Consider the following 13,480-nt stretch of genomic DNA (forward strand, 5'->3'; position numbering starts at 1 on the left):
AGAACCCTAAATATGATCATCTTATCTTGAAGTCAGTGAGAGTAAATGAGTATTGAGTATTCCTGGGAAATACTGATTTTCACCAACTTTAAAGCCATAGATATAGATGCCCATGAATGCATTCCAGTTTTATACTGAGATGCAGACTGTAACCTTGGGACTCTTTCCTCAGTAGATGGAAGATTTCATTAGAGGATTTCACCTTTTATGCAGGTGGGATTGTTTGCTTTGTTTTTCATCACTGAAAAACTGAAAATTGCAGATAACATTGACACAGGCACTACCACCAGTTTAAGGGTATTCTGTCCATGTTAGTTTCAAATACCCTGCTAACCATGCAGGGTGAGATCACACTAAGTACAATGTGGGGAGGGACTATTGATTCACCCAGAAACAATAGCATCTGAAGATATTTTATTTCTGTCTTAAGAAACTTCCCATGGTCATTATTCAAAGGTAAACTTCATCCCAGAATAATCCTTTTGTAAAATTATGAGGATGCATAAAAACCAACAAGTAGAGGAAGCTTTTTATTAAAAAAAAGTTGTTTTGTAGCAATAACAATAGCAGTTTATTCTAGCAATGCTGTATTTTTCCATCCAAATATGTCAGTAACATTCACAAAGACATGTAAATATAAATAATCTTTATGGTTCTGTAAAATAATTTTGTTGTCATGCTCTTTCACAGTTTTGAGCTTGGGTTTATGTCTGTATTGAAGGATTGTTACGCTGATTGCTTAAAAAGAAGTAGTGCTCATGATGGAGGCTTTTGTCTGCCTTTTAAATATTTGTAAGCCTTATGCCTTGCAATTTGTAAATGTTAGAAAATGAAGTATTTTCTAAGATTCAAATTAAAAGTTTAAGTCCTAAAGACTTTCAGAAAGCATGATGTGTGCCTGTTCCAAGATGGATAAGACAGATTTTATTTTATTTTTTTTTAATTTTTAATAAAACAAACAAAAAAATCTCCCCTAAGATTATAGTGGAAGCTACACTAACCATGTAATACAGAACTTGAAGATTCTTCAGTTTTGGTTTTGTTTTTTAAAATAATATAGACCCCAGGAATAAAGTTGATATACAAGGGTTATTTTTTTTAAGACAGAAAACCAAAGAATAGGTAAATCCTTTTACTAACAAACCAAGTGAGTTTGGCTCCATCTGTTGCTCCCAGATTTCACAGCTCTCCAGGATTCTCACTTTAGCCTTTTTGACTTCAGTGACATATAGTTTGTTAAGCAACCTGATCTGCTTTTGATCTCTCCTGGCTGTCATCAATGTTCCTTGATGCACACATGCCAAGCAATGACTTCTGTTCCTGTGTCAGAAGAAACTTTAGCACTTGCCACATGACTTGAATCAACTCACCATGTAAGGAAGATTGGGCATCCACGGTCACAAGAGCAGTGCGTGACTGTCACTGATTAGGACCTGTGTTGTATATCCATTATTATAATTATATTTTTCTAGATGTTTCAGGATACTGGAGGTGGAGCAGAAAGATGTGGAAAACATGTACTGAATCAATTAATGTTTGAATCCTCTCTGCCCTCACACTCTCTGGAGGTGCAATTGTGGTTTAGGAAAGTGTTGGATTTGTGACCCGTTAAATTCTTCAAGACATGTATTTAGCTTAGGAAAGAATTAGGACTCCAAAATGGCAGTGAGAGTTACAGTATTTATGAAGCACTTATGGCAAGCTAAAACTGTTTAAAAGCTGTTCTTTGGCTACACATTAACATTTTAGTTTTACAATAGTAAGTTTATTCTTGCAAATCAAAAACTAATTCATCAGTTGTCACTTATTGCAAAACTTTCCCTGAAGCTCAGCTAAAAGGAAATTGGAAACAATGTCAGGCAAAAAAAATAAATCTGACTGGTAGAATTTTGAAGAGATTAATAATACCATATAATGCAGACTGCTATAAAATTGAGTTGAAGTCAGTACTTGTTTATGTGTCATAATGTTGTCATATTTAATATCTCTGAAAACTGGTTACAAGTAATAATTATGATCATTAATTTGTCTTTTAAGGATGCTTTATTTTCCTACTGTGAGTGTTTACAATTTATTGAAAAATCTCCACCAACAAGACGCTAGGCTGTGAGGCCCAGTACATCACTCAAATTTGGAATAAATGTAACTGAGAATGTTTATCAAGTGTTAAGCATTTGCAGAACATTTTGTATTTTAAGAAGTGTGTTCCAAGAAAACCCCACAGTAACTTGGAAAAATACACATTCCCTATTTTTATTATGCTTCTTACAGTCACCTGAAATTATCTATTCAGCTTGGAACTCCTAGTTTGTAGAGCCGGTATGTTCTCTTGGGTTTAATATCAGATGTAAATCAGAGCATTGGAAATACTATGTTGTGCAACATAAAGACTTTTAAAAGTTGAATTTGGGGTGGTGTCAATGTTGGACTGAATGAGATGAGATGAGATAGTAGTGGGCATGCTATATTTTGACCCCTTATGGTTTCTTTCTCACATAGTCATCTCATAACTACTAAACTTTTGAAAAATCATTCCTCTTGGCTCAGTAGTAGTTACTTCTAACGTCTAGAAAGCGGCATCAACTCTGAGAACACAGGAAAGCTGTAGTTCGAGCAGGAATGGATAAGATTGCAAATTAAGATTGCATCCATTGCTAGTTTTTTCATAGGTAATATTAATGTTTGCAGGCCAAGATGCAGCATTGTATTTGCATGTCACCCCCTTTCTTCACGCACATGCATATCCTCCTGTCTTTTCGTATTCACAAGATGCTCTGTTTCTGTTACAGTTCTGATTATGAGGCTGACTTTGGCAACATTTTGGTGGCATTTCTTGATCAGGAAAAGGAATGCTATTAATGTAAACTTCAATTAACAAAATTAAGCAGTCTAAACCCAGAGAGGTTTACAGTATAGATGACAGAAAAGGAAGGGATTGCTCTCCTAAAATTGACTGTCCTCACCTAAACCTGTATACTAAGGAAAGGTCTTGAGTCTAATTTGGTGATCTATCTTTTAAATAGGTAAAGTCTGATGAAATTAAGTCCATTCTAAGAGGTTGCACGAAACCCTAATATTTTCTTTGATGTGATTCTGCACTGGTATTCCAAGTTGTTTGAAGAGAAGACGACAGGGAGCTGGAAGAGAGAGAACTGAAACAGGGAAAAAATAATATTCTTTGAGAGTTTGAATTTGTTGTCTCACCAAACATTTTGTTTTAAGATACTTTGAAGTGTTTGCGTTTCTGTTATTCTCTGTCAATAATTTTGATATAAATGTGAATGAAGATTTTTCGCAGTTAAGAAATAGATCTTTTCTTTTTTCTTATGCGATCCATAGATCTATATTCTGATGAAAAGATAACTTCGGTCTTTTATAAGAAAATGCCAAATCTCTCAAGGTAATTACTAACAAAATAATATAGCAACAGTAGCAGGTTTTGTCAATCCTACTGTTATCTGTACAGAACAGCTATGGTTTTAACCAAGTTAAATATTTAATTTTGCCTATTTATTTACAGCTGTGCATTTACAAATTCTAGCTGTTTGTTCAGCTGTCACTGAAAGGGTTAATTGCTGCAGCTATGCAGCATGCAGACTCCTAAACCTAAACCAGATGTAAACTAAAGCCAGGCTTTCAGTCAATCTGTGAGTCATATTTTACTGTCCTTAAAACTCCAAACAAGGAGCTGTCTATGGAAGCCCTTGAAGACTCAGCAGTTCTTAGTGTAAGTCTCTACAATTTCAAAAAAATAAATAAAGGAAAATTAAGAGCTCTTTCTGTACTTGTGGCCGAGTTCATCAAAGCTTGTCTTTTGATGAGAGCAGTATTGTTTCCTTTTGGTAAAGTCTAAGCTTTCTTTTAAAGTCACAGGTTGCAGCTGTAAGGAATCCAGAAAGCACCAAGGAAGTTGTGAGAACAGTAGTTATGCTGTCAGATACTGCTTAATCAAATAGGACACAGGCACATCTCCTGTGCAAGTCTGAGTAATCAGAATCTCTGAAAATTAAGGACATCATTTCAAAATTTCATTAAAGACTTCAATAAAGATAATCTTTCACATCTCAGTGCAACTTTTGCTCTCAAGTATCTTAAACAGTCTTGAAAATCCACTCAAATTCTATAGGACTTCTGTAGATAAGTATGTGGTTTCAGAAGTGGTTAACCAAAACAGCCTAACAGAGCTGGTAATTACTCATTCAAGATAATTCACAGTTCTGCTTGCTTTCTTATTGGGTTTTTTGGTGTTTTTTGCTTTGTGTGTTTTGTTGTTGTTGTTTTAATGTTTTGAGGGTGTTGAAAGAAAAATCATGCTGCCCATTATTATCCTGAGCAAAGACAATACAGCAAGCCTGAGAGGCAGCTCACACCATTTGTTCAAACAAATATATTTTAGGATTACAAGAGATTTGGGCTTCCAAGGGGTGAAATTTTGTATCCAACAAATTTAGTTGGAAAATGTGCATTAAAATGTAATCCAAATATCGAAAACACTTCTTTTTTTTCCTTTTTAAAAATTAAAGCAACTTTGTTTGATACTGGGACTGGGGGCATTTTTAGATCATTTACCAGAATCACTTCCCAAAGTTGTTTGTATAATGCACAGAATGTTTTTTCACTCTTTTCCTTTTCTGTATAGACATCTCTTAACCGATGTTAGCTGTTGTGAAACCTTATACAGTTTTAGTTTATTGACCTAAAGTTAAAAAAAAAAAGAGCATGAGCATGCTAACTAACACAGTAGCTTGAAAAATGGTAATTAATTGTATTTTAACATTGAAATAGAGAATGAGATGAGATTTTTGAGACACTGGATACAGCTGGAATTGCAATTTTTTTAAAAGGTCTAAACTGGTTTTGAACACAGATTTTCAATTTCTGAAACAGGAGCATTTGAGAGATCTGTGTATGTATGGGCAAAAAGCTTCCAATTTGAATTACCCCAAAAGTAGAAAGTCCTTCCACAAAAATCCATTTGTATTGCTTCTCTGGAAAATCACATGTAGCTCTGTAGCATGTAATGTTAAAGAGGAGAGGAAGCTAAATAGGCTTTTGGTCTTTTCCGTTGTTGAAATATTGCTTATATGTTAATACTGATTTAGAGGGTTGGAGAAGAGATGTCTCTACCCACACCAGCTCCTGCTTAGGATATGAGGTCTTTGGAAGGTATGAGGACTGGGTATTCGGGACTACAGGGAACTGAAAACTTCACTCCACTGCACAGCAGTATGAAGAAGTCTTATCTTTCTTTATTCCTGTTTGGGCAATTCCAGATTGTCAGATAAGCTTCTACCTAGTGCTTGGCTTTGTGACTACCTCCTTGACTCTCATTTGTGGTGCCTTAAACCTTTAAATTCTTTCATTATGAGAAAATTTAAAATCTGTTCAAAGTAAACTGAGCTAGCATTGTCTTGAGTTTTTCAGTTGCATTCACATCTTCCAAGATGAACATGTGAGAACTGAGATGATAACAGAGCAAGTTTTCAGACTGTTGTTGAAAGAGTCAAGCTTTTTCAGACAAAACTTTTACAAAGTTGTCAAAGCAGATCCCTTTTGCCAACCTATTTCTTTGATATCTGTGATGTTTAGCTGGGCTGTTTCATGGAGAGAAATGTGTTTGAGTATGAAGCTGAGGGAAAAAAATGTTATTACATTAAATACACTTCTGACACAAACATTTATTCAGTATCTTATTCCTTCACTTGTGCAGAAATACTGGTAACTGTTTAGTGGTTTGTGTTCCTTTCATATGATCAACACTTTCATTTCTTCAGTGACAGTGAGGAATAACAATACCTCATCTAAATAGTGGGGTTTCATTCTTTGGTGACAAATTACAGAACATGATAAGTGAGTGCTATAACCTACAGGTTGTGCAGGGAGACTGTGATTCCACTCTTGGTGCTCTGGAAAACTGGGAAACTTAGGAAGAGTTTACAGGCCTGATAATTCTTTAATGAAGAAAGCATCCAATGAACTAGTTTGTTTTAAGCATTGTAACTCTGTTTTTAGTATGGTAATAATGACAACATTTATCCTTTTTTTTTAAAGGTTGGGTGCTATCTATGATATCTTCCTTTCCATAAAGCAAGAAAAGGGTTGTTTGTTTGTTTGTTTTTCCTTTGTTTTCTTTTGTTATTTTAAATTACTTAAACATCATTTGTAGTTCAGGAATAAGGTAAAAAATGGACTTGAACTATTATTCTTTCCGAACACCACTGATTTTAGTATTTTAAGGGGAGAATGGGGGGGGGGGGGGGGAACAAACAAAAACAACACCTCCAAAAACTGGAAAAACAAAGCTATCATTAGCTGCCCTCCTTTCCCCAATCCCACATACCTGCAAAAACGAATCAACCGTAGAAGAGCTTCCAGTATCTGAATGGTTAAAGAACAGACATCTCTTTCTGACAATATTCCATGTTTTCTTTTCCACAGCAAGCTGAATACAAAGGATAGTGTAAACCTGCATTGCCTTATAGGCTTTGAAAAGGGACTGCTTCAGGCTATTGTCATGGGTATAGGCTAAGATTTTTGTTGGGTATAAATCTTAATAAGATCTATACTTCTCTCAAGTCAGCTGAGAGATCAGGAGTTCATAATAAACTGTAGACATTAATTCAAGAGATTATAATACTGTATTTCTGTGAAGAATATGTCATCCATATTCTGGAAAAAAGGTACGGAATTTGGGTGATATTCAATATTGTGGTAGGTTCTATAGCATCTTTCAGATTTTTTTCCTGGAGACCCTTTCAAATATTACAGAATCACACTTTTAGAGCATATAATGATGACATACATAAGGCTACTAACTTTTGTTTCTGGTCTTCAAAAGCAGACTACAATTCTCATCTGCAGATATTTGAATTGATGCAATTCTAGACATCATTTATATTTAAGGAGACAGTTATGACACTGTATTCTACTGCTTTAAAATATTTTTTTAGGATGTCTAACAAGTCTTCTGCATTTGACAACATAATAATCCTGTTTCACTTAAAGAAATCCTGGAGAGCAAGCAAGGAAAATATGTTTTTAAAATGTGTGCACTTTTCGAAAAAATTTTGAGGCAGAATCAAGCAGGATTCATTTCTCTTGAATTATGAGAATTTATCACAGCCTAAAGAGATTTTCCCTAAGATAGAAATCAGTGTTTAACATTCTCCTAGAGTAGCAGTGTCAAGTCTTCTGTTGCATCAAACAAAATTAGCTTGGATAGTTGGTGGAGGCATGATGGTAACACCTCACCAATGAATAATCTGTGTCAGGGTTGCTACAGGCTCCAACGTCTCTGTCCTGGGCTCTAGTGCAACATGAACCAAGCTGTCCTACTCCAAGGTCTCTCATAGACTTCAAACCATGATAATTATACTCTTACATTATTTCACTTTAATAATTTTGCCCTATTACATTTGAACACTGAGAGGCACTTCACTATGTCTGTGGTTTTAGCAGATATCAAGCCCTCAACTGGTGCTACTCACCGAATTAAGGTCCTTCCTATTATTTCATGCAGGTTTTGCACCAGAACTTTGTTTTGATTCATGCACTGTCACCTAGAGTCAGGTACATCAACACGGCCTGGGATCTGAGTTTGTAATTTTGTTCCTATGCATCTCAGCCCCTTAAATTTGGCTTTCTCCTTCAAAAAAATCAAATACTTTTGTTAACGTTTGTCACCACTCATTTAAATTAGTACACGGGCCACAAGATACCTGTATATTTTGGCCAAAAACATTTGACGGGGAACATAACTTTTCCTGAATGTATTTTCGTACTATTTGTACTTGAAGCAGTGTGTTTGAAGCTCATATTTGAGCAATTTCATGGACTGTGCATTAATTTAAGTGTGTATTTAATAAAATACTTTAATAACAGTATGTGTAACCATGCTATGATGTGTCATCCTAAACTTATCTGTTACTTCAATTTTAGTATGTGAGACGGAAGCAGCTAAAGTTTATCAGCTATCACTAGAAGAGCACCTCCAGCCTTTCAAAGACAGCATGGAGCAATTCATTAGTCAAGGTAAATAATGAAACGTCACTTAACCTTTTCATGGCATTTCAAAGGAAAGTTAAGGGAACAATGTTTATACATTGTGGGAAAGGGACTGTTTATTTTGGCATCATAGAAAGATGTGGATTAGTTTAATCAGATGCCACACAGTTCTAAAAGATTTGCAAAATGATTCTGTTGTACTGTAGGTGACTTTCTCTCTTTTGCATGACAGCAAAGACAAATGCTATTGGCTTGAGTGCGTGATCTTCTGATAAGTTCAACATTCCAGTAGAAAACAATTTTACAACCTTTGTTCCTTGAAAAATTATTGAAGCTGGATCTGTTTCATTAACTGCTTTCCAAAGAGAGAATTCTTTTGTATGCGCCAAAAACATAGAATAAGCATAGCAAAAGTAGTTAAAGGCTTTCCAGATATAAGGTAAATCCATATGAAATACTTGGATGTGATGAGTAGAAAATGCTGTAAGAGAAAATATATTAGAAATATCTATGATGAACTGGCATCCTCAGTGCTAGAAGGAAAATGTTTAAAAAATTAATAGACTATGCATTCAACGCTTTACTAGACCCTTCTTTTGCAAGATTATAAGAGGTAAGTATAACTTTAAATTTTGACTAAAGATATATCAGAGCATTTATTGAAATACTACTCACTGTACCCTGTATTAACTTTTTTACTTTTTGATACAAGTTAGAATTCAGTGCATCAGGGTGACAGTGGCCTGATGAGTAAACCAATGTAATTTTCACTTTCTTGACTGCTTTGCTGTTCCTTCTGCTTTAATTTTGCATTTTATAGTAGAAGATAGTTATGTCCTGAAAAGGAAACTTATATGAAAAGTCAGTTTCTAGTGCTTATTCAATGGCGCTGTCAGTAATTTGTTAGCCTAGAGTTGTATTAATGAGCTATTATATATAGAAATCATTACTAACTTGAATGTGGATTATGTTTGAGAGTCCAGTCAGATATGCATTTATCTCTTCTTGGTTAGAATATCCAATATGGCCACCTATCCAAGCATTATAAGAAGTGGAGTACGTATGTTCTAGTATATAATGATCCATACTATAGGACTCTCAATTACAGTGAATAAATTCAGTGAAACCACCATTTAAAGCCATCAAATGTGAAGTCATGTTTTGTAAGACAAATGTCTGCTAGCCAAACCTGGCAAACAGGATGTTGTCTCCAGTAGGTATGAAATGCTTTAAAACTGCATTCTGATTATGTACGTGGCATATAAATGTTACATTAGTGGCATGATTAAACATGTAGCAAGTGTTTTACATTAGGTTTGTATTATTATTTATAGATAGATAGAGGACAGTCAAATCACAAGTTGATCTGAAAGAGATCACTAATGGTATACTGTAAATCATGCCATATGTTCGCATATTAACCTTAATAACAGAGTAGGAAATCAAACATGAGGATTACATTTCATCAGATGTCTATCTGTTAAATTTCTTCCACTTCTTTTAGAAACCATACTTTTAGAAGTATCTGACTCTATCCTTTAGTTTACTTTGTTATTTCTGACTATGACTTCTGCAGCATAATCGTATGTAAGCTATACAGTAATCTGTTCTGGTTTTGCAAGGACATGTGATTCCCTTTCTTGATTATGTGTCCCTATTTTAGGGGAAAAAAAAAGTGATCTCATCCATTAAGACATTTGTGTTCCCATGTTAAAAGTGGATATTGACATGTGGTTGACAAAAGGAGAAACCCATAATGTCAGTAAAAGTATAATTGCCACAATTTAATGAAAAAAATTGGAAATATGTGTTATGAACACAGTGAACTGTGACTAAATAATTTCTACATGTATTTAAAACTGTAAGGCATATTTTTCAGAATTCTGTCCCAGTGCAAGAAAGACAAAGGTTAACATATAGGGAAAAAAGGATCCCTGGTTAAGTTCCAAAAATAAAGTAATTTTAAATACCTTTCATTATGAAATCCTTTGTTTTTACTTCATGGGATTGAATTCAGACTTGAAAGAGGCCATGTTTAAAGCAGGATTTCTCTTTCCTGTTCAGTGTTTGACAGGCTTTTGATCTAGATATTTTTTCTAAGGGCTTTTGTTGTTTATGTAGACATAATCGATGAGTCTTTTCAGCTAGACTGCACACATGATCATTTAGAAAAACAGAGGGACAATTCTTGGCACTTTTTGGGGATTTGTGTTTATATAACATATGCTCTGGGCAAAGAAAAATCAAGCTTTAAGTTTTTATCTTTTCAAGTTCCAGTTTCTCCAAAGTCAGAAAAAGTTAACTTATAGTTCACATGAAAAGCATTTTTCTTAGGGTTGAATAATTTGGCATGTTTATATGATGCCTTTTCAGAGTAGATAACTTGTGTGCATAATAGAACCCAAAAGTTCAAATAGCTAGTTATTTACAGCATATTCACTTATACTGGTTGCTAGCAGCTAAAATGGAAAATGGTTTTCCCATAGGCAAGAAAACTTGGACATCAAATCAAATATCCTTGGCAAGGGGTTAGAAAGGCACTGCTTTATAAGAATTGTTACTGTCTGGCACAGTTCTATAACTTTGAATTAAGTTACCGTAACTAGCCTAACTGATTTTTACTATTGACGTGTTAATTAAAAAAAAAATATATATATATATATTTTAATGTTAACACTTTTATTAGATTACTAGCTTGTAAAGATTATTTCATTTGAAAGAAAAAGTAGGAAAAGAGGCAAGAACTTGCTCAGAGTCATAATGTTTTTGCTGAAAATGCTAGTAGTATATATGATTGAGGCTGTTCAGTGTTTACCTTACCAGCCTAGCCAGTAGGCTAAATAATCATCGTATTCACTAAAATACACAAATTAATGAAAGGATGACAGTCTTTTTTCTGATGGATTTCAGGGTCATTCTTAAAACGATCAGTCTACTTAACAGGAGATCAAACTACCTGTCCTGTCCTCTCTGTGCTGACTTGGTGGATATTTGCCACAATACTTTATCCTATGCATCTGATTTTTGAGGTTTCTGTGCTCCAAAACACCAAGGCAATCCTCTCCATTGTCCCATGTTTTCTTTCTTGTTTTGGGATACACATGCTGCAAATCGTCAGTCACAAAGTATATAATGTGGTTATTTTGTTTTCAGAAATGTTTTGTTTTTTTTTTTTTTTTTCCTGAAATTCTTCATACCCACAGTGTCTAAAAAGTTGGGGGGGGGGGCAAAGCTACTTCAAAAAAAGGGATTGAAGAAAAATTATCAGAAAATAGAAAACTTTAAATGATATTGAAGTATATTGTTTTGTTTGTTACATTTTTCTAACTATTTCTTTAAGGTTTTCCATGAGCAATATAAAAGATAAGAGTGAAATTTAGTAGAACAATGGTCCTTTTCCAATGAAAATTTATTCAGACCAAGCTGTAGGAATGCAGAGTACTATTTGCAAATCCCCAATATAGGGTATATGTTAACTGAAGATTTCTGTCCTTGAGTTACTCCCCACAAGTTATCACAATTGCAAAGGAAATTTCCTTTGTTCTGTGTGTAGTTGTGAATCGATAGGGACACAAAACCATCAGACATCACATCCAGCAGTTTAGAAAGCTTCAGAAATCACTACTTTTCCTGAGAGAAACGTGCCTGACACACAGAACAATGGGGAAATACTGAGGGTGCTAATCATCATACAATTTGTAGAGGAATTTCATTAGCAGTTAGTAATCCTTTAACCATGTCTCCACTTGGTAGGATAGCCAGCTCATGCTGAAAGAATTGTGTGTGCATGAAACACAAATGAGACTCAGTCCCCAGTTTTTAACTGTGGTTAACTCTGCAGCGAAAAGCAGTCTTTGGATGTTTGCTGTTGGGACTCCAGCTAGGCTGTACATTCTTGTCAGCCTGATAAGGCAAGAAACTTATGACAGGAGGCAGCAACCATCACTCCCTTGGAAAAAGTAAGCCTGGTTCGGGAACTGGGAAGAGGCAATACATTGGAATGACAGCTTTTCCACAGAAATTCTATAAATTGTACAAATGTCCCAGACTTCAAAACCGAGCAAGTCATCTGATATGCTACTCAGAAGCCAAACTAATGTCATTAGTTTTAGACTGTAGAAAAAGCATTATGGTGCAGGAAATTTAAGCACTATAATGTGTTGTTTGTAGAAGAAACAAAAACATAATTTTCTGAGGTTTAGCAAGGTCATCTAAAAACATCAGGAGTAATTCCAGTAGGGTTGTAAGTTTGGGAGTACAAGGTAACCATTCAACCTTTGGTTCCTTCTAGTCTTACTTGGCAAAATTCTGAAGTTCTGCTCTTGTTAGTGAATGCCAGCTCCAGGTTTCATTCTGCTGGACCCAAGAATACACTCTTCTCCAGACCCAAATTTTTGCTGTAGCCTCATGATCTTGCAGAATAAAGATACTAAAGTTGTCCTCTTGCGTGAATTGTCTGAACCATCTCCCTGTTTTGCCAGGAAGGCTATTCAGGAATCTAGTTTCCAAACCATTAGTAAATGAATGTATAAATCACAAAGTGTGTTGTATTTATCGCTATAGCTGCAACCAGATAGCTGGCTGTGACTTGTTCTTTTAGGTCAAGCAGCAAAAGGCTGTGCATCATCTAATGACGGATTGTGGATGAGACTAAAGCATCAGACTGAATCTTGGATGTCTGGGTTCAGTTCCTGGCTCCAAAAGCACTGTAGATGATTGTGAAATGAATGCTGCTAGGGTAATCTTAATTCTGGCATTTTCTAACCCAGAATGATTGATTTTGCAGATTCCATTTTTGTTAAATGTTGCTTTTATAATTTGATTAGTATAAGGGAGAGCATAACACGACTTCATAATTTTTATAAAAACACTTTGAAAAAAATATGACTAAAACATCACTATGAATATATGCAAATAAATTTTTATTTAAAAAAAATGCACAGAACATTAAGGGGTTGGATATCAGTAGATTTATGTGGTGACATTCACTTTAAATAGTATCATCAAACTATAGTAATTACTAAGATTTAAAAATATTTTTTTCATTTTAGAAGAAAATATTGGATTCAAATGAAGCACAAGCAACATAAAATCACTAGAAAAAAACGTGCAGGAATTCACACTAAAACAAATTAATTCCATGAAGGTTTACATTTTTATGTTTGTATTCTTTTTGTTGGATTATTGAAAGAGCTTTTAAAACTTGTTCTTTGAGTGCTGAAACTATTTTTTTAATCTCACACTGACATCTTAATGCTAATAAATAGTTTAGCGTCAGTATTATATAAACTTGTCCCTACCTCAGATGCCAGCACCTCCATTGGTGTGCATTGTTACATAATAATCCTAATTCATATTGTGTTGCACTTGCAGCACTAAACAGGCTTCACTGAGTTAGCCTCACTTGCCTCAAAGTCCATGAAAGGACCTTTAGACTGGGGCTGGCAGTGGTTTGTGCCTTTGGCACAGGACCACA

At 34.8% G+C, this 13,480-nt stretch overlaps 1 protein-coding gene across 4 annotated transcripts in view; it reads left to right on the forward strand.

The window, feature by feature from the left end:
* The window catches only part of FMN2 (formin 2), a 182,188-nt gene that overhangs the window by 126,436 nt on the left and 42,272 nt on the right, over window positions 1–13,480 (forward strand). For all 4 annotated transcript variants that reach the window (XR_010471507.1, XM_065057829.1, XM_065057828.1 and 1 more), the window contains exon 15: window positions 7,939–8,031. Coding sequence is in view for 3 of the 4 variants with exons in the window: in XM_065057829.1 (XP_064913901.1) it covers window positions 7,939–8,031 (93 nt within the window). In the remaining variant the exon portion in view is untranslated. The remainder of the gene's footprint in view (window positions 1–7,938; window positions 8,032–13,480) is intronic.

This window comes from Columba livia, chromosome 3, assembly GCF_036013475.1.
Source record: "Columba livia isolate bColLiv1 breed racing homer chromosome 3, bColLiv1.pat.W.v2, whole genome shotgun sequence".
Taxonomy (NCBI): domain Eukaryota; kingdom Metazoa; phylum Chordata; class Aves; order Columbiformes; family Columbidae; genus Columba; species Columba livia.